The 22,026-nt window shown below is 49.9% G+C and overlaps 1 protein-coding gene across 1 annotated transcript in view; it reads right to left on the reverse strand.

The window, feature by feature from the left end:
* The window catches only part of ACAP1 (ArfGAP with coiled-coil, ankyrin repeat and PH domains 1), a 424,776-nt gene that overhangs the window by 217,210 nt on the left and 185,540 nt on the right, over nt 1–22,026 (reverse strand). Inside the window, exon 5 of the mRNA XM_068273798.1 lies at nt 4,094–4,152. Within this exon, the coding sequence (XP_068129899.1) occupies nt 4,094–4,152 (59 nt within the window). The remainder of the gene's footprint in view (nt 1–4,093; nt 4,153–22,026) is intronic.

Here is a 22,026-nt window from a genome sequence, read left to right on the forward strand (position 1 = left end):
GCCTGTATGCCTACTGTATGCGACGATAAAAGGGCATGGAGTTGCGTTGTGATATTTTGGGGACGTTGCGTTGTTAATTTGGGTTGTGACTTTAACCACTTTACCTCCACAGGTGCGGATATCTCCGTCCCTTTGCACAACCTTTAACCACCAGGGGCAGAGATATCCGCACCTCCCGCCGCTGTCCGCGCTCCTGCTCGCTCATACGTGCGCTCCCGCGCTTGTGCACGCCGCCGCCTGCTCGCCCTGAGATCAATGAACGGGAAAAACCGTTCCCGTTCATTGATCTCTGCCCCCCAGCAATGATCGGCTGCTTCTATGAGAAGCAGCGCGATCATTGTGAAAAAAAAAGTTTCCCAACCTCCCTGAACTTCCTGCAAGCGTACTACCTCTACGCTTGCTGGCTATATTTACAAAAAGTTACTGTGGCCATCTTGTGGCCAAATAGTAAAACTACACCCTAAATCATTTTTCATATACAAATACATAGTTTTACATTATAAATTAACTCATTACCTCCCACACTCCCCAATTTTTATTTTTTTTTGTAATTAAAAAAAATTACAATAAAAAAAAATACATAAATAGTTACCTTAGAAACTGAACTTTTTAAATATTTATGACAAGAGGGTACAACACTGTTACTTTATAAATTATGGGCTTGTAATTAGGGATGGATGCAAAACTGAAAAAAATGCACCTTTATTTCCAAATAAAATATTGGCGCCAAACATTGTGATAGGGACATAATGTAAACGGTGTAATAACCGGGACAAATGGGCAAATACATTTCATGGGTTTTAATTACAGTAGCATGCATTATTTAATAACTATACTGGCCGAAAGCTGAAAAATAATGATTTTTTCCCCACATTTTTTCCTATTTTCCCATTAAAACACATTTAGAATAAAATAATTCTTGGCATAATGTCCCACCTAAAGAAAGCCTAATTGGCGGCAAAAAAAACAAGATATAGTTCATTTCATTGCGATAAGTAATAATAAAGTTATAGACGAATGAATGGAAGGAGCGCTGAAAGGTGAAAATTGCTCTGGTGTTTAAGGGGTAAAACCCCTCAGTTGTGAAGTGGTTAAAGTCGCATCAAAACATCCCACTGTGAAAGTAGCCTTAGTGACAGCAACATAGGAGAAAAGTCATTTATGGCTCATTTTACTCTGGAAAAAATGTACTTCTTTTTTGTATATGTTTGCACATATTTTAAATTTTAAAAATGTTTGCCATAGTGCCCCCAGGCTTACACCCCCTAGTGACCAGGCTATTTTTTACACTTCAGTGCTCTGCAGCTTTAAGAGCTTGCTGCAGAGCCGTAGAAAGCAGCACACAAATTATTCCCCCCCCCTTTTTTTCTGCCCACCAACAGAGCTTTCTGTTGGTGGGCTCTGATCACTGCTGTAATGTTTATTTATATTTTAATTTATTTATTAGTTCTTAAAAAAAAAAAATTAACCACTTAAGCCTATCTGGACGAATGTGTTCGTCCAGATAGGCTGTGCCGCTGTCAGTGTGCAGTGAGCGCAATCGCGCGTGCTCCTGTGTGCGCTCCTGCTGCCCACCGTTAGCCCCCCGATCTGTCCCTCGCAGAAAAAACGTTGATCTCTTATCAGAGACCGTGGTGGAAAAAAGTTCCCTGTCCTCTTTCTACTTGATGATCGAACGCTTCCAGGAGATTTTTGACTGTGGCCATCTTGTGGCCAAATAGTAAACTACACCCACATGTATTTTTTAATAAATAAATACATTCTATTACATTTGAAAATTAGCTGTTTACATCCCACATCAAAAATTACCCAAATAAATGTTTTCATAAAAAAAAAAAAAAAAATTACAATTAGAAAAAAACAACCAAGTTACCTAAGGGTCTGAACTGTTTAAATATGCATGTCAAGAGAGTATGTTAATATATTTTTTTAAAATATAGGCTTGTAAATAGTGATGGACGCAAATTGAAAAAAATGCAACTTTATTTCCAAATAAAATATCGGCGTCATAAATTTTGATAGGGACATAATTTAAACGGTGTAATAACCAGGACAAATGGGCAAATAAAATACATGCCTTTTAATTAGGGAGGCATGTATTCTTGTAAAACTATAATGGCCAAAAACTGAGAAATAATGAATTTCCATTTCTTTCTTAATCTTCCTGTTAAAATGGATTTAGAATAAAATAATTCTTAGCAAAATGTACCACCCAAAGAAAGCCTAAATGGTGGCGGGAAAAAAAAGATATAGATCACTTCATTGTGATGAGTAGTGATAAAGTTATTGGCGAATGAATAGGAGGTGAAAGTTGCTCAGATGCAAAAAATGAACAACCCTGTGGGCTTAAAAGGTTAATACTTCCGTCCTTCCCTCCCCCGCCAGCCAATCACAGCGACCGGCTCTCCTAGACATCAGCCTATGAGAGCCGATCGCCCTCCGAGCTTCCCAGGGGGGACAGCCGCGTGTCATGCCTGTCCCCAGTACAGCGCTGCCTTAGACTGCAGCGCTGTACAATGTAAATAGACAGCGATTTCGCAGTCACACAGTTTGGCAGATTGATGTCGGAACGGAGCTTCATGTTTCAAGCAGGGATGCATGCGCATTAGTGTGCGCGATCTCCTGCAAACTCCGCCCCCAGGACTTCACGTCTATTGGCGTTACGCGGTCCTGGAGGAGCCACGGCGCCATTCATGCCAATTGGCGTTAGACGGTTGTTTAGGTTTAATTTTGCTACTACAGCCCCCTAGCACTCTCAAGAACGTCACTACGGCTAGAGATGAGTGTAATGACTTAATTACGATTTCGCGAAATTTCGCGTAATTAGTGTAATTATGATTATGTCCGTAAGTACATAATCGTAATGAAGAAGGATTTAGCGAAATTCCGCGTAAGCGTAATTTTTGCGTAATTTTCACATTACAGTGGGTATCGCGAAATTACGTTTGCCTTGCATGCAACCGTTTGTAAGCGTAGTTACATAACGTAATTTCGCGATAGTTCATATTACTGTAAGCGTTAATTTTCGCGTCGTTTTCGCGTTACGGTGGGTATCGCGAAATTACGTTTGCTCAGCATGCAAACGTTTGTAAGCGTAGTTTACACCCTTGAACTGCGCATGCTTAGTTTTTACATTATTTAACGCGAAAAAGCGTTTATATGCGAAAATTTGTTAGCGTTCGTCTGACTACCGCTAATTCGCTTCTGATTGGCTAATGCGAACAAGTAATTTTTTATAGCTAACAAGTCATTACGAAATTCGCGAAATTACGAAGAAATGCGAAATTACGGGATGGTTTAACGTGAAATTACGTTATGGTTTAACACGAAATTACGTTATGAACGAAACGCAAAATTACGCATTGAAAATTACGCTTACGGTATTTTCAATTACGATTTTAATGGCAATTACGCTACTATAATTTCGTATCGTAATAGCAAATTTCGCATGCGTAATTATAGTAACGCGAAATTTCGAAAATTTCGGCTCAACCCTAACTACGGCCCTTGGCCTTAAAAGCTTGTAATAAAGATTTAATATTCCAAAAAGTGGAACAACGAGGAAATATATACAAAAATATTTACAAGAACAAAAGTAAAAATGACAAAGACACACAAGACATTTCCTTAGAACATAAAACAGAAAGAGAACTTTGCCCATTTCCTCAGCCATCCGCTGTGCTGAATACACACCACACAGCACTGGCTATCCATCCCATGACAGCAGCTAGGTGTTTGCATTTCACTGACTATACATTAACACCAATTACCTGTCTGGCCTCCTCATTTTCAGAGGGCTAATGAATGGGGCTGCTGGCTAGATGATATTCAAATGTCCCTACAGCACTCTTCAAAGGAAATCAAATGCAAATGTATACACTTTACATATGAAGGTATTTCACACAGACCAGACAAAATGTCTGGACAAAATCTGGCCTCTATCGGCTAATACAGCCAACATGGCTGCCCTGTCCTCCACATACTGTCACAACTCCAAGCTATTTACAGGACTGAGATGAAGCAAAGAATGGGGACAAGGACAGGAACACAAAGGTTTGGAGAATTATTACAGATGGGTTGGCAGTTGTCTTACTCTTTAAGGAGATGTAGCAATTTGTTCTTGAAGTTTTGCTGGATGGAGTCCACAAGCTCCTGTAATAAAATGAGATTAGTCAACTTAGAAATGGACTGATGGAGACAAAAGTTAGCAGAAGGCCAAAGAAGGAGACCAGAAATAACAGGAAGTGCATGATTGAAACTGCACAACAACAGCTCTAGACATAAGGAAAGGGTTTCCATAGTCAAAGCGTAAATCCAAGACTGGAGAACATGGAGAGTTAAGCTGGCCACTAACGGTCCAATTTCTAGCGAAAAATCGTTCGAGCGATCAGAAATTCTGATCTGATTGGTTGTAAATAATTTCCATTGATGGACACAATCGATTATGAACGAGTGAAAAAAATGTCGCCCGAATGAATTTTCGTCGAACGAAAATTTGGATTTTCTTGGTGGTGGTGATAGATAGGAAGCAACGGTTGGTTAGTTGATGGTGTAGTGAACGATTTTTTGTCCGATCAGAATTTCTGATCGCTCAAACGATTTTTCACTAGAAATTGGACCGTTAGTGGCCAGCCTTAGACTGTGTGGATTCTCGGGTCTGTCTGTCACTGCAGTGATGACCTGGCAGTGGATTTAATTCATCCTGCCCTGCTGCTGTGTGTGTGCATCTCCTGCAGGGGGTGGTCTCATTACTGCTGTGTGTACATGGGGGTGTCTGATCTCCTGCAGGGGGAGGTCGCATTACTGCTGTGTGTACATGGGAGTGTCTGATCTCCTGCAGGGGGAGGTCCCATTACTGCTGTGTGTGCATGGGAGTGTCTGATCTCCTGCAGGCGGAGGTCCCATTACTGCTGTGTGTACATGGGAGTGTCTGATCTCCTGCAGGGGGAGGTCTCATTACTGCTGTGTGTGCATGGGAGTGTCTGATCTCCTGCAGGGGGAGGTCCCATTACTGCTGTGTGTGTACATGGGAGTGTCTGATCACCTGCAGGGGGAGGTCCCATTACTGCTGTGTGTACATGGGAGTGTCTGATCACCTGCAGGGGGAGGTCTCATTACTGCTGTGTGTACATGGGAGTGTCTGATCACCTGCAGGGGGAGGTCTCATTACTGCTGTGTGTGTACATGGGAGTGTCTGATCACCTGCAGGGGGAGGTCCCATTACTGCTGTGTGTGTACATGGGAGTGTCTGATCACCTGCAGGGGGAGGTCTCATTACTGCTGTGTGTGTACATGGGAGTGTCTGATCACCTGCAGGGGGAGGTCTCATTACTGCTGTGTGTACATGGGAGTGTCTGATCACCTGCAGGGGGAGGTCCCATTACTGCTGTGTGTGTGCATGGGAGTGTCTGATCACCTGCAGGGGGAGGTCCCATTACTGCTGTGTGTGTGCATGGGAGTGTCTGATCACCTGCAGGGGGAGGTCCCATTACTGCTGTGTGTGTACATGGGAGTATCTGATCTCCTGCAGGGGGAGGTCTCATTACTGCTGTGTGTACATGGGAGTGTCTGATCACCTGCAGGGGGAGGTCTCATTACTGCTGTGTGTGTGCATGGGAGTGTCTGATCACCTGCAGGGGGTGGTCCCATTACTGCTGTGTGTGTACACGGGAGTGTCTGATCTCCTGCAGGGGGAGGTCTCATTACTGCTGTGTGTGTGCATGGGAGTGTCTGATCACCTGCAGGGGGATGTCTCATTACTGCTGTGTGTGTGCATGGGAGTGTCTGATCACCTGCAGGGGGAGGTCTCATTACTGCTGTGTGTGTGCATGGGAGTGTCTGATCACCTGCAGGGGGTGGTCTCATTACTGCTGTGTGTGTGCATGGGAGTGTCTGATCACCTGCAGGGGGAGGTCCCATTACTGCTGTGTGTGTGCATGGGAGTGTCTGATCTGCAGGGGAGGTCCCATTACTGCTGTGGGTGTACATGGGAGTGTCTGATCACCTGCAGGGGGAGGTCTCATTACTGCTGTGTGTGTGCATGGGAGTGTCTGATCTCCTGCAGGGGGAGGTCCCATTACTGCTGTGTGTGTGCATGGGCGTGTCTGATCACCTGCAGGGGGAGGTCTCATTACTGCTGTGTGTACATGGGAGTGTCTGATCACCTGCAGGGGGAGGTCTCATTACTGCTGTGTGTGTACATGGGAGTGTCTGATCTCCTGCAGGGGGAGGTCTCATTACTGCTGTGTGTGTACATGGGAGTGTCTGATCACCTGCAGGGGGAGGTCCCATTACTGCTGTGTGTGTGCATGGGAGTGTCTGATCACCTGCAGGGGGAGGTCCCATTACTGCTGTGTGTGTGCATGGGAGTGTCTGATCACCTGCAGGGGGAGGTCCCATTACTGCTGTGTGTACATGGGAGTGTCTGATCACCTGCAGGGGGAGGTCTCATTACTGCTGTGTGTGTGCATGGGAGTGTCTGATCTCCTGCAGGGGGAGGTCCTATTACTGCTGTGTGTGTGCATGGGAGTGACTGATCTCCTGCAGGGGAGGTCCCATTACTGCTGTGGGTGTACATGGGAGTGTCTGATCACCTGCAGGGGGAGGTCTCATTACTGCTGTGTGTACATGGGTGTAATAAGTAGTTTTAATATTTTAATCTCTGAGCAATCTAAATATGTGATGATTTAAGCTCTCTTCATAACTAGGGCCCTGTTGTGATGAGAACAATAATTATCTATATTGGATGTGACGCGATTGAGATATCAAAGCTATAGATCAATTATATATGTGATATTGATAAGACTGATTGAAAGAAATCTTCTATTATCTAGCATAGGAGTGCTAGGAGTTAGTGGTGAGCTTAACATAAGGTTTTGTTCACGATGTCTGTAAAGTGAACTTCCCCCACACTTGGTATGTATAGGACTACCATCCCCCCCCCAGTCAGAAGCTGGTAAGACAGCTGTATCCCATTATGTCTCAAGCCATAGTGTTACAATGAGACTGCTAGTTCTGGTTCCAGCCAGATGGGAACGTGCTTTCTTTGTGATAAATGAACAGTTAACTAAAGTAGCTAGGTTCAGTAGTCGACCAATAGAGACTACAGCATTGTTTAATTGGACCAATCACAGATAGTCTCGTGTTATACTGTGGGCCCAGCCCATTTCTTTATGTAAGGAGTTTTAGGCGGGAGTGGGTCATTCTGCCATTTTCACTTCACAGACACACACATACTTTCATACATACAGACATACAATCAATTTGTTCATTTTTGTAATCATTTGTAACGTAACTAAGATTTGTACCTTTATTGATTTATTTTTGAATATTCATGGAAGATCAATAATGTTAAATAAACAACCACATCCTTTTAAATGATTTACTCTGGTCTCTGAAAGACTTTGTTCTTAAAGTACAAATCCCACATTTAACAATGGGAGTGTCTGATCACCTGCAGGGGGAGGTCTCATTACTGCTGTGTGTGTGCATGGAAGTGTCTGATCACCTGCAGTGGGGAGGTCTCATTACTGCTGTGTGTGTGCATGGAAGTGTCTGATCTCCTGCAGGGGGAGGTCTCATTACTGCTGTGTGTGTGCATGGAAGTGTCTGATCACCTGCAGGGGGAGGTCCCATTACTGCTGTGTGTGTGCATGGGAGTGTCTGATCTCCTGCAGGGGGAGGTCTCATTACTGCTGTGTGTGTGCATGGGAGTGTCTGATCACCTGCAGAGGGAGGTCTCATTACTGCTGTGTGTGTACATGGGAGTGTCTGATCACCTGCAGGGGGAGGTCTCATTACTGCTGTGTGTGTACATGGGAGTGTCTGATCACCTGCAGGGGGAGGTCTCATTACTGCTGTGTGTGTACATGGGAGTGTCTGATCTCCTGCAGGGGGAGGTCTCATTACTGCTGTGTCGTGACAATGGGAGTGTCTGATCTCCTGCGGGGGGAGGTCTCATTACTGCTGTGTGTGTGCATGGGAGTGTCTGATCACCTGCAGGGGGAGGTCCCATTACTGCTGTGTGTGTGCATGGGAGTGTCTGATCACCTGCAGGGGGAGGTCTCATTACTGCTGTGTCGTGACAATGGGAGTGTCTTATCACCTGCAGGGGAGGTCTCATTACTGCTGTGTCGTGACAATGGGACACAGCGCAAAAGTATGAGAAAGGTGTGCAGCTAGGAGGTGGGGGTGGATCCCAAGCCCAAATATGGAGATAAAAAGACAGTAATACCTCAGCGCACCAAAGACAGCAAATATGGAACAGTTCTTCCTGAAAATATGTCGCTGCCTCACAACAAGCCGGACCAGCCGATGTGGTGTAAAAAAAGGAGCATTACAGTACCTCTTCCAGCCGTGCGGGTGGTTGATACCTCTCTCTGTGCAATCCCGATATCCAGGAGCACGATTCTGCTCAGCTCAGCGTAGATTGAGTCTGACCATGTGATCCCCTGGTCAGCTGATACCCGAACTTCCTGTTCTTGGCTTCCTTGCGCTCCAACAGTGGCTCCGTCCCAATGGCAGTGATCTGTCCTGGGGTGCCACGGATCTCCGCCCGGCCGCCCCCTCTGTCAGCGGCTCCCTCCAGCCGCCGCCGCCGCGTCACTCAGACCTCAGGTTCTGGCGGCAACCGGCGACCAATCGTGCGGGCGTTAAGACCCAGCGCCCGCACTGATATGCGGAAGTGACATCACTTCCGCATATCGAGCGGGTATGTCCGGTGCCCGCTGGTACTGGTCGGGTCGCCGCTGATCATGAGGTCTGCTGCGAGATAAGGGGGGGGGGGAGCGGCGGCTGGAGGGGGGGGGAGCGGCGGCGCCTGGAGGGGGGGCCTCCCTGTCACTCACTCACTCACTCACACACTCCCTAAAGGGGCTCCCCCTGGCACTCACTCACTCCCTAAAGGGGCTCCCTGTCACTCACTCACTCCCTAGGGGGCCACCCTGTCACTCACTCACTCCCTAAAGGGCCTCCCTGTCACTCACTCACTTCCTAAAGGGCCTCCCTGGCACTCACTCACTGCCTGAAGGGGCTCCCCCTGGCACTCACTCACTCCCTAAAGGGCCTTCCTGGCACTCACTCACTCCCTGAAGGGGCTCCCTGGCACTCACTCACTGCCTAAAGGGGCTCCCTGGCACTCACTCACTCCCTAAACGGGCTCCCTAGCACTCACTCACTGCCTAAAGGGGCTCCCTGTCACTCACTCCCTAGGGGGCCACCCTGTCACTCACTCACTCCCTAAAGGGCCTCCCTGTCACTCACTCACTTCCTAAAGAGCCTCCCTGTCACTCACTCATTCCCTAAAGGGCCTCCCTGTCACTCACTTACTCCCTAAAGGGGCTCCCTGGCACTCACTCACTTCCTAAAGGGGCTCCCTGTCACTCACTCACTTCCTAAAGGGCCTCCCTGGCACTCACTTAGTCCCTAAAGGGGCTCCCTGGCACTCACTCACTCCCTAAAGGGGCTCCCTGCCACTAACTCACTCCCTAAAGGGGCTCCCTGTCACTCACTCACTGCCTAAAGGGGCTCCCTGTCACTCACTCACTCCCTAGGGGGCCACCCTGTCACTCACTCACTCCCTAAAGGGCCTCCCTGTCACTCACTCACTCCCTAAAGGGCCTCCCTGTCACTCACTCACTCCCTAAAGGGCCTCCCTGTCACCCACTCACTCCCTAAAGGGCCGCCCTGTCACTCACTCACTTCCTAAAGGGGCTCCCTGTCACTCACTCCCTAAAGGGGCTCCCTGTCACTCACTCTCTAAAGGGGCTCCCTGTCACTCACTCACTCCCTAAAGGGCCGCCCTGTCACTCACTCACTCACTCCCTAAAGGGGCTCCCTGGCACTCACTCACTTCCAAAAGGGGCTCCCTGTCACTCACTCACTCCCTAAAGGGCCTCCCTGGCACTCACTCACTTCCAAAAGGGGCTCCCTGTCACTCACTCACTCCCTAAAGGGCCTCCCTGGCACTCACTCACTCCCTGAAGGGGCTCCCTGGCACTCACTCACTCCCTAAAGGGGCTCCCTGTCACCCACTCACACCCTAAAGGGGCTCCCTGGCACTCACTCACTCACTCCCTAAAGGAGCTCCCTGGCACTCACTCACTTCCTAAAGGGGCTCCCTGGCACTCACTCCCTAAAGGGCCTCCCTGGCACTCACTCACTCCCTAAAGGGGCTCCCTGGCACTCACTCACTCCCTAAAGGGCCTCCCTGGCACTCACTCACTCCCTAAAGGGCCTCCCTGGCACTCACTCACTCCCTAAAGGGCCTCCCTGTCACTCACTCACTCCCTAAAGGGGCTCCCTGGCACTCACTCACTCCCTAAAGGGCCTCCCTGGCACTCACTCACTCCCTAAAGGGGCTCCCTGGCACTCACTCACTTCCTAAAGGGGCTCCCTGTCACTCACTCACTCCCTAAAGGGGCTCCCTGGCACTCACTCACTCACTCACTCCCTAAAGGGGCTCCCTGTCACTCACTCACTGCCTGAAGGGGCTCCCTGGCACTAACTCACTCCCTAAAGGGGCCACCCTGTCACTCACTCACTGCCTGAAGGGGCTCCCTGGCACTCACTCACTCCCTAGGGGGCCACCCTGTCACTCACTCACTCCCTAAAGGGCCTCCCTGTCACTCACTCACTCCCTAAAGGGCCTCCCTGTCACTCACTCACTCCCTAAAGGGCCTCCCTGTCACCCACTCACTCCCTAAAGGGCCGCCCTGTCACTCACTCACTTCCTAAAGGGGCTCCCTGTCACTCACTCACTCCCTAAAGGGCCTCCCTGTCACTCACTCACTCCCTAAAGGGGCTCCCTGTCACTCACTCACTCTCTAAAGGGCCTCCCTGTCACTCACTCACTCCTTAAAGGGCCTCCCTGTCACTCACTCACTCCCTAAAGGGCCTCCCTGGCACTCACTCACTCCCTGAAGGGGCTCCCTGGCACTCACTCACTCCCTAAAGGGCCTCCCTTTCACTCACTCACTCCCTAAAGGGCCGCCCTGTCACTCACTCACTCCCTAAAGGGCCTCCCTGTCATTCACTCACTCCCTAAAGGGGCTCCCTGTCACTCACTCACTCACTCACTAAAGGGGCTCCCTGTCACTCACTCACTCTCTAAAGGGCCTCCCTGTCACTCACTCACTCCCTAAAGGGCCTCCCTGTCACCCACTCACTCCCTAAAGGGCCGCCCTGTCACTCACTTACTCCCTAAAGGGGCTCCCTGGCACTCACTCACTACCTAAAGGGCCTCCCTGGCACTCACTCTCTCCCTAAAGGGCCTCCCTGGCACTCACTCACTTCCTAAAGGGGCTTCCTGTCACTCACTAACTCCCTAAAGGGCCTCCCTGTCACCCACTCACACCCTAAAGGGCCGCCTTGTCACTCACTCACTCCCTAAAGGGGCTCCCTGGAACTCACTCACTCCCTAAAGGGCCTCCCTGACACTCACTCACTCCCTAAAGGGCCTCCCTGACACTCACTCACTCCCTAAAGGGCCTCCCTGGCACTCACTCACTTCCTAAAGGGGCTCCCTGTCACTCACTCACTCCCTAAAGGGCCTCTCTGTCACCCACTCACTCCCTAAAGGGCCTCCCTGGCACTCACTCACTCCCTAAAGGGCCTCCCTGTCACCCACTCACTCCCTAAAGGGCCGCCCTGTCACTCACTCACTCCCTAAAGGGGCTCTCTGGCACTCACTCAATCCCTAAAGGGCCTCCCTGGCACTCACTCACTCCCTAAAGGGCCTCCCTGGCACTCACTCACTCCCTAAAGGGACTCCCTGGCACTCACTCACTCCCTAAAGGGCCTCCCTGTCACCCACTCCCTCCCTAAAGGGCCGCCCTGTCACTCACTCACTCCCTAAAGGGCCTCCCTGGCACTCACTCCCTAAAGGGGCTCCCTGGCACTCACTCACTCCCTAAAGGGCCTCCCTGTCACTCACTCACTCCCTAAAGGGCCTCCCTGTCACCCACTCACTCCCTAAAGGGCCGCCCTGTCACTCACTCACTTCCTAAAGGGGCTCCCTGTCACTCACTCACTCCCTAAAGGGGCTCCCTGTCACTCACTCACTCTCTAAAGGGCCTCCCTGTCACTCACTCACTTTCTAAAGGGCCTCCCTGTCACTCACTCACTCCCTAAAGGGGCTCCCTGTCACTTACTCACTCTCTAAAGGGCCTCCCTGTCACTCACTCACTCCCTAAAGGGCCTCCCTGTCACTCACTCACTCCCTAAAGGGCCTCCCTGGCACTCACTCACTCCCTGAAGGGGCTCCCTGTCACTCACTCACTCCCTAAAGGGCCTCCCTGTCACTCACTCACTCCCTAAAGGGCCTCCCTGTCACTCACTCACTCCCTAAAGGGCCTCCCTGTCACTCACTCACTTCCTAAAGGGGCTCCCTGTCACTCACTCACTCACTCCCTAAAGGGGCTCCCTGTCACTCACTCACTCTCTAAAGGGCCGCCCTGTCACTCACTCACTCCCTAAAGGGGCTCCCTGGCACTCACTCACTCCCTAAAGGGCCTCCCTGGCACTCACTCACTCCCTAAAGGGCCTCCCTGGCACTCACTCACTTCCTAAAGGGGCTCCCCCTGGCACTCACTCACTCCCTAAAGGGACTCCCTGTTACTCACTCACTCCCTAAAGGGCCTCCCTGTCACCCACTCACTCCCTAAAGGGCCGCCCTGGCACTCACTCACTTCCTAAAGGGGCTCCCTGGCACTCACTCACTTCCAAAAGGGGCTCCCTGGCACTCACTCACTGCCTGAAGGGGCTCCCTGGCACTCACTCACTGCCTGAAGGGGCTCCCTGGCACTCACTCACTGCCTGAAGGGCCTCCCTGGCACTCACTCACTGCCTGAAGGGGCTCCCTGGCACTCACTCACTCCCTAAAGTGCCTCCCTGGCACTCACTCACTCCCTAAAGGGCCTCCCTGGCACTCACTCACTCCCTAAAGGGGCTCCCTGGCACTCACTCACTCCCTAAAGGGCCTCCCTGGCACTCACTCACTGCCTAAAGGGGCTCCCTGTCACTCACTCGCTCCCTAAAGGGCCTCCCTGGCACTCACTCACTCCCTAAAGAGGCTCCCTGGCACTCACTCACTGCCTAAAGGGGCTCCCTGTCACTCACTCACTCCCTAAAGGGGCTCCCTGGCAATCACTCACTCCCTAAAGGGGCTCCCTGGCACTCACTCACTCCCTAAAGGGGCTCCCTGTCACTCACTCCCTAAAGGGGCTCCCTGGCACTCACTCACTCCCTAAAGGGGCTCCCTGGCACTCACTCACTCCCTAAAGGGCCTCCCTGGCACTCACTCACTTCCTAAAGGGGCTCCCTGGCACTCACTCACTTCCTAAAGGGGCTCCCTGGCACTCACTCACTGCCTGAAGGGGCTCCCTGGCACTCACTCACTGCCTGAAGGGGCTCCCTGGCACTCACTCACTGCCTGAAGGGGCTTCCTGGCACTCACTCACTGCCTGAAGGTGCTCACTGGCACTCACTCACTACCTAAAGGGGCTCCCTGTCACTCACTATCGGGGTCCCAGGCACTCACTACCTAACTGGAGGCGCCTGTCACTCACCAGCTAACCTTGGGGTCCCTGTCACTCACTACCTAACTTGGGGGGCTACCATATTAAGGGGGCATTCTGCCTATTTATGTGAAATGCTGTCTATTTATGTGCCTCATGACTGCTGAATTTGTCTTGTTGGGAGCCTTATGATTTGTTGGGGGCCTCAAGATTGCTGAATTTGTCTTGTTGGGGGCCTCATGATTTGTTGGGGGCCTCATGATTGCTGAATTTGTCTTGTTGGGGGCCTCATGATTTGTTGAGGGCCTCATGATTGCTGAATTTGTCTTGTTGGGGGCCTCATGATTGCTGAATTTGTCTTGTTGGGGGCCTCATGATTTGTTGGAGGCCTCATGATTGCTGAATTTGTCTTGTTGGGGGCCTCATGATTTGTTGGTAGCCTCATGATTGCTGAATTTGTCTTGTTGGGGGTCACATGATTGCTAACTGCGAGACTATGGGAAAAGCTGAATCCTTATCATATAAGACAATAGCATTAAACCTACTTTTTTAGCTTTTTAAAACAGAAAATAAGACTGGGAGGTTCTAAAAAATTGAATACATTTTTCAGGAGTAGGATGGATGAAATTGTTTATCTTCACAGTTTATTTTCAACTTGGATTTTCCATAATGTTCATGTATGAGTTAAAACGTTTGTACAGTATTTAGTTTAAATTGCGGTTGCCACTTTGCGATAGATAAGTGACTTTTGGATTGCAGTTTGGGCACTCGGCCTCCAAAAGGTTTGCCACCACTGTCCTAATCTAATGTCCCACCATTGCTAGGTTCATGTAAATTTGTCTCCACCCGTTACCACACCTATATTCTGGTCCATGGCCCACCCATATTTTTGGCACGCTAGCTGCAGTGTGCTGAATTCTGCTGCCTACAGTATGTACAGTATACACTGTTCTCTAGTGCCTGCACTGTGTGCTGATTTACCTCCAGTGTGTACAGTGTAAGGTGTTACTCTGTGCCTTTATTGATTGTAAACCAGCTGTATTGTATGCTGATCCCTGCTACTTTCAGTATGTACAGTATTAGCTGTAAAGCCTGGTACACACATACAATTTTGATTAGCCAATTTTAGCTCTGTTCATAAAATTCATTGTCTGTTGGCCCACTTACTGCATGGGGGTGGTAAAATTTGGGGTCAGTGATTGACCAATCAAAATTGTATGTGCGTATACATCTTTGATCTATGCCTATACTGATTGTAAATTATCCAAATAAAGGACAGGGGGCTCCATCCAATATTTCGATGGGCAGGCCCGTTATCTGTAGCTTACACCGCTGCTAAGTTCATGCACATTTGGCCCCATCCATGGCCACGCCCACTCACCTCATGGCCACGCCCATTTGTTGCCGCGGCGCGCATATACCTCCCCGCCTGGTGCCCACACGTGCCACCGATCTCCAAGGACCCTAGAAACGCCCCTGCCACCCAGTACAGCTCATTCCCCTTGAGTTTTTTTATACAGGGGTCCCTCAACAGGCTGGACAGCATGAAAGACGCCATCTGCACAAAGCTGGATCCAAACGTACTCTCCATCTCATCTTGCTCTTCCTGAGTGACATTACGTAAGTCCTCTTCCTCCCCCCAGCCACGAACAATACCACAGGAACGTGGAGCAGCACAAGCCCCCTGTGACGGCTGCTGTGGTTGTTCTTCTGCCGCCGCCTCTTCCTCCTCCACAGAAAAACCTTCCTCATCACCCGAGTCTGACTCCTCTTCTTCCCCACACGACTCCTCTTCTTCCTCCTCCTCCCCCTCTGTGCTGCCGCAGGTGTTGATGAAACATCTGGTTCAGATGAAAATTCCTCCCACGACTCTTCCTGACGTAACTGTTCCTCTTCACGCTCCTCCACAGCTTGATCCACCACTCTACGCACGGCACGCTCCAGGAAGTAAGCGTAGGGGATCAAGTCGCTGATGGTGCCTTCACTGCGACTCACCAGGTTGTTCACCTCCTCAAACGGCTGCATGGTCCTGCATGCATTTCGCATCAGTGTCCAGTTCGGTGTCCAGAACATCCCCATCTCCCCAGATTGTGTCCTTCTACTGTAATTATACAGGTACTGGGCGATGGCTTTCTCCTGTTCGAGCAGGATCGAATTCTAGCGAGTCGGGCTATCGCATATCAAGTGTCTCACCGGCAAGTTGTTTCTCCTATTAATGTCTGCAAAGTGTGCCATGGCCGTGTAAGACCGCCTGAAATACCCACACAACTTCCTGGCCTGCTTCAGGATGTCCTCTAAGCCTTGGTACTTTGACACAAATCTTTGAATGACTAGATTCAGCACATGTGCCATGCAGGGTACATGTGTCAGCTTTCCCAAATTCAATGCAGAAATGAGATTTCTGCCAATGTCACACACCACGTTGCCGATATCAAGCTGGTGCGGGGTCAGCCAGTGCTCCACCTGTTTGTTAAGAGCAGCCAGGAGAGCTGGTCTAGTGTGAGTGACTCTCCGCTTTAAGGCAAGACATGTCTAAGATGGCGTGACACCGTCGTACCTGTCATGCAGAATAGGCTCTGGGGAGATGTAGCGGGAGAGGAGATGGCAGCACCACTAGAGTTGAACTGCCACTCAGCCAAGGAGGAGGAAGATGACGACAGCGAAGAGGATGTAGCAGGAGCAGGAGGAGGAGAAGGAGAGGAGGTGTCAAGAGGCCTGCCTGCAAGCCATGGAGGTGTCACAAGTTGGTCCGCAGCGCAGCCACGTACTCCCTGCTTGCCATCGTTCACCAGGTTGACCCAATGGGCTGTGTAAGTAATGTAGCGGCCCTGACCGTGCTTGGCAGACCAGGCATCTGTGGTCAGGTGGACCCTTGACCCAACGCTGTTCGCCAGAGATGACACCACTTGCCTCTCAACTGCACGGTACAGTTTGGGTATCGCCTTTCTAGAAAAATAAGTGCGGCCTGGCATCTTCCACTGCGGTGTCCCAATGGCCACAAATTTACGGAAAGCCTCAGACTCCACCAGATTGTAGGATAATAGCTGGCGAGCTAATAGTTCCACCACGCCAGCTGTCAGACGGCGGGTAAGGGGGTGACTGGCAGAAATTGGCTTCTTCCGCTCAAACATTTCCTTCACGGACACCTGGCTGCTGTGGGCAGAGGAGCAGGAACCGTTCAAGGGCACAGGCGGAGTGGAGGAGGGTGGCTGTGAAGGTGCAAGGGAGAAAGCAGCTGAAGATGCTGCACCTGAAGGAGGAAGAGGAGAAGGAGGGTGGCTTGTCTTTTGTGTGGTTTTGCTCAGGTGTTCTTCCCATTGCTGTTTGTGCCTTTTCTCCAGGTGCCTTCGTAAGGCACTTGTCCCTACATGAGTGTTGGCCTTTCCACGGCTCAATTTTTGGAGGCAGAGAGAACAGATGGCTTTACTCTGATCTGAGGCAGACACACTCAAAAATTTCCTCACCGCTGAGCCACCCTGGGGTGATGGCACTATGGTGGCCTCAGAGTCAGCAGCTGACCTTAAAGGGCATGTTGGCTGGCTGTCCATAGCTGGCGATACATGGCGCCGGACACTGCCACCAGCTGTTTCTGAGGACGAGCTACCCCTGCTTCTTTTAGGAACTCGTCTCCTCCTACTTCTCTCTGACTCCCCCTCCAAACTGTCCCCCTGTTCATCTCTTCTATTGGGAACATACGTGGCATCCGTATAATCGTCATCATCATAATCATCCTGCCCAGCTTCACTTTCCTCAGACACCTCCAAAACTGCACCAACAGCAGGTACTTCATCTTCATCATCCTCCTCCATTACGTCCATATTGTCGCCTAACTCACACATATGAGGTGGTGTAACTTGCTTAGCGCCTTCATAATGTTGTAGCAGTAGTGGCTGTGAATTAGTGATTTCAATACCAAATAACTCCTGCGAAGTGTCAAATGCAGCAGATGTGGTGCTTGTAGTAGCGCTGCTGGCTGCGGAAGATGAGGTGTTCTGTATTAAATAGTCAACCACATCCTGACAATTTTGGGAGGTGATGGAACGTGCCTTCTTCTGAGCACTGTACTTTGGCCAGGGCCGCACAAAATCACATCAACACGACCTCGCACAGTCCTGCCGGGTGGCCTTCCTCTGGGTCTGCTGCTACCTCTTCCGTGACCTGGTTTGTCCGTTTTGTATGGGGAGGGGGATGAAGTGAAAGGTATGCACTGATTTGACTAATACAATGTGCAGTCACACAGGTGCAGCAGTTAACAGGTATGCACGGAGTGGTATATCACACTGCGTGCACTCACATAGGTAGGTGGGTTCACTGAACCCAACAGCTAGGTGGGTATATGCAGTAATGGCCATTACAATGTGCAGCTGCCTATCACACACACAGGTACAGTAGTCACTGAATGTGCTGGGACTGGGCTGGCAGTGGCACTGCACACAGTATGAATTACAAAAGCTGTCGCTGCAACACAAGTGCAGTAATAATGGGTATTACACAATGTGCAGCTGACTGACACAGGTAGTCAGTGTCACTAGTCACTGACTCACTGCTGCTGGGCCTGGGCTGGCACAAGCACAGTATGAATTATCAAGGCTGTCTATAATGCAACACAAATGTCAGACAGTGACACACAGAAAAAAAAAATACAAGGACAGGATTATCTCTCAAAAGAGCTGTTGTGGGGTGCTATTATAGCAATAAGAATCAGCTATCAGCAAGCCTACAAGAGCCTAACTAATCTTTCCCTAGGAGAAACAGTCTGCAGCAGCTCGCCCTACTCTCACTATTGCAGGCACACGAGTGAGCGTAATGGCCGGAGAACCTTGCCTTATATACAGGGGGGAGTGGCTCCAGTACTGAGTGTAGCCTGATTGGCTATAATGTGCCTGCTGACTGTGATGTAGAGGGTCAAAGTTGACCCTAATGGAGCATTATGGGGGCGAACCGAACTTCCGGGAAAGTTTGCCCTTGCTTGCAAAGGCGAACCACCCAAAGTTCGCCTGGAACCGTTTGCATGCGAACCGTTCGGCCCATCTCTAGTATTGAGGAAGGGTTTGGCTGCTTTGGGGTTACACAGCTCTGAGTACGCATCTCACTCCTTCAGGATCGGACCCGCGAAGGAAGCAGTGTGTCTGGGCTTGTCTACGATGACAGTTATGAAGATTGGGCGTTGGCAGTCCAACAGGTACCGGTCGTATGTGAGACCAACCCGGGTTGAGGTTTTGTGACAGGAGGTCTGGCAGTGGCAGGGTATTGTTGTTTTTATTCTGGGATGGTGAGGGTTAATGTTCTGATCATTTGTTTTTTGTTTACTTACAGGTACGGGGAGGTGTGTTGTATGGATTTTCGGCCACTCTTACATCCACTGGGCGGCTGGTCGGGCGGAGGTAAAGAAGAGGGGGCTGCAGATGGGATTAGACCCAGGGAAGATCCGGGTTTTTTGGCATGGGTTCAGAAGCTTGACTTGGGAGGGATTTTTAGGGCAGTTTCAGCGTCAGCTTGTGGTTAACCCTTGGCCTGATGTTCTGGTCATCCATTTGGGGGGAATGATATGGGGCGCATGCCGGTTCGGAAATTAATTTGTTCAATGAAGACAGATTTTACAACAATTCGGAAGCTGATACCCAAGGTGAGGTTTATCTGGTCCGAAATGTTGCCTCGGTTTGTTTGGCGTCGTGCGCGTAGCCATCGGGCGATTGAGCGGTCCCATATCAAAGTCAACCGTGCGATTTGGAAAGTTATGATAGAGCAGGGTGATTTGGTGGCCAGGCACGTGATCCTGGAGGGTAGGAGCATGTATTACCGGGCAGATGGGGTTCACTTGAATGACGTCGGGAATGATCTTTTCAACCTGATGTTGGAGGAAAAGATTGAGCTGGCGTTTGAATTATGGCGGGCGCACCCGCAGGAAGGGGTCACTGCAGGCTTGCTGTGGTGGCGGTCCCTCCCTAGGGTGGTAGTTGAAAGTGGCAAACATCGGGACTGAGGGGTCATATAACCTGGTGACCTGGGAAAGGCTTTGGGGAAGGTGTAAAAAAGTGCATTCTGGGGTATCTTTGTGAAAGCAGAAGCAAATGGCGTTTAGGCATGCAAGCCCGGGCCCCTCAGGCTTAGTAGTACGGCTGGGGAGGTAATTTGGCTTGCATAGTAAACAATTTTGGGGGTTGGTTATGTTGGGGCTCCTCAGTCGCCACTAGTCAAGCAGGAGGGGAGGGACGAAGAACAGAATCTGGGATATTGCTTTTGTATTGTGTACTATGTTGTTATGCATTGTTTCTTGCATTTGTGTTTTATGGTGTTATCCACTGTTTATTATGTTTAAGCTATGGCCATCAATAAATGTGTCACTCCAAATAAAGATGGAGTCTGATTGATTTGTAGGATGAGTGGAGGGTAGTGGTTGTCGGTCGACTGGCTTATCCATATGTAATTAAAAATAAAATTAAATTGAAAAAAAGGGGAATTGGTTTGGTTGTAGTTAGAGATGGCCCGAACCTAGGATTTTCGGTTCGCGAAAAACTAGAAACACTTATGCTGGCCACAAAAGTGACATGGCGGAGTGGGATAGACGCCAAAAAGTCCCGGTGAAAAATCTGAATTTGACGCAAAACAGCGTTTTAAAGGGCAGAAATCACATTGAATGCTAAATTGCAGGCCTTAAGTGCTTTAAAACATCTTGCATGTGTATACATCAATCAGGTAGTGTAATTAGAGTTCTGCTTCACACTGACACACCAAACTCACTGTGTAACGCACCACAAAAACAGCTGATTGCGTAGTGACGGCCGTGCTGGACTGGTGCGCACCATGGCGAGAATACAGGCCAAGGCGGTTTTCAAGCTCTTATGGTCGCCGGGCTGTGGTAGCTCAATGATAGAACAACAGTGACTGTCCAGCTGATCAAATTTGGTTTGTGTACCACCCCCCCGAGACACTCAAATAGCCGGCGGTCATTGCTTCATTGTGATACACAAGCCCCTTCACCGCGGCAAGGTAATGATCACGAAGGGGAATGGGCACATGTACATGCCTTTTATTGTTGCAGCTGCAGTGCAGCCAGAAAAAATAAGGCAGGCATGTACACGCACCAGAAAAATTTGTATAGTGGCCGCTCTAGCAGCGGCCTTAAAAATTCAGGAATCCGCCTAGAGTCCTGGACCCTGTTGGTGGTGGCGGAGAAGGCAAGCGGCCTGCAGGCAGAGATGCTGTGTGTGGGGACTGACTTAGTCTTCGGTCGTGCAGTAGCCCTCCGGGATCCATGCCTCATTCATTTTGATAAAGGTGAGGTACTGAACACTGTCGTGACTTAGGCGACTTCTCAGTGACAATGCCTCCAGCTGCACTGAAGGTCCTTTCTGACAGGACGCTTGAGGCAGGGCAAGAGAGAAGTTGGATGGCAAATTGGGACAGCTCTGGCCACAGGTCAAGCCTGCGCACCCAGTAGTTCAAGGGTTCATCGTCGCTGCTCACAGTGTGTACATCCACACTTAAGGCCAGGTAGTTGGCTACCTGCCGGTCCAGGCGTTGGTGAAGGGTGGATCCGGAAGGGCTAAGGCGAGGCGTGACTAAAGAATGTCCGCATGTCTGACATCACCCTGAGATCACTGGAGCTTCCTGTCCTTGCCTGCGTGTACATGGGAGAAGGATTACTGGCAGTGGTACCTTTATTGCTTTATGCTGTGACATCACCCTTAAGCGCATTGTAAAGCATACTTGCCAGCTTGTTCTGCACGTGCTGCATCCTTTCTGCCTTCTGGTGAGTTGGTAACATGTCCGCCACTTTGTGCCTATACCGAGGGTCTAAGAAAAGTCAGACCGGCACCATCCAAGATATTCAATGCTCTTTTATTGCTCTTTTAGTGAAGCAAAACAGCCATTACAGCAACGTTTCGGAGTAGCAACTCCTTTCTCAAGCTAGGCTGAATATCATTGACAACATATGCCATGTTAAGTTGCTATATATAGTACACATAGGCTGGGAAACACCAATAGCAATGAGAAATACTCACAGCCAATTACAGCGGTCCATACAGAGTCGGACCTGATAGAGAACTTTGCTACCGGGATCCCATTGGATGTCCTCACGGAGGTAGTGCCCATACATACCTTCCAGATACACGGACGCCGCTTCCGTGAACACTTCCGGGTTCTGGCTTCCTCCCACGTCATCACCAGCTCCGCCTATCTCCTCCTCCTGGCGGACCTGCTGGGAGACGTCGGGAGTAACGTGGGCTGGCGTGACGTATGCCGTCTCACCGCCCACTAAACCAGCAACCAATGATGAGAGCGCCGACACTGTCAGCGCTACTCATCATAGATGGAATGTGGAAGCGTCCATGACTGTGGTGGCCGCGATCATAAGTATAACTTGAAGTAACCACGGGAACCAAATATAAACAGTATATATATATCACGGAACATGCTCATATAGAAGCGTATAGACGCTAGGCAGCAAATGGCTATTATTAAATATTCAAACCATAAATAAAGACATGATGGGACCAGTATATAAGGT

Source organism: Hyperolius riggenbachi, chromosome 3, assembly GCF_040937935.1.
Source record: "Hyperolius riggenbachi isolate aHypRig1 chromosome 3, aHypRig1.pri, whole genome shotgun sequence".
Classification (NCBI taxonomy): Eukaryota; Metazoa; Chordata; class Amphibia; order Anura; family Hyperoliidae; genus Hyperolius; species Hyperolius riggenbachi.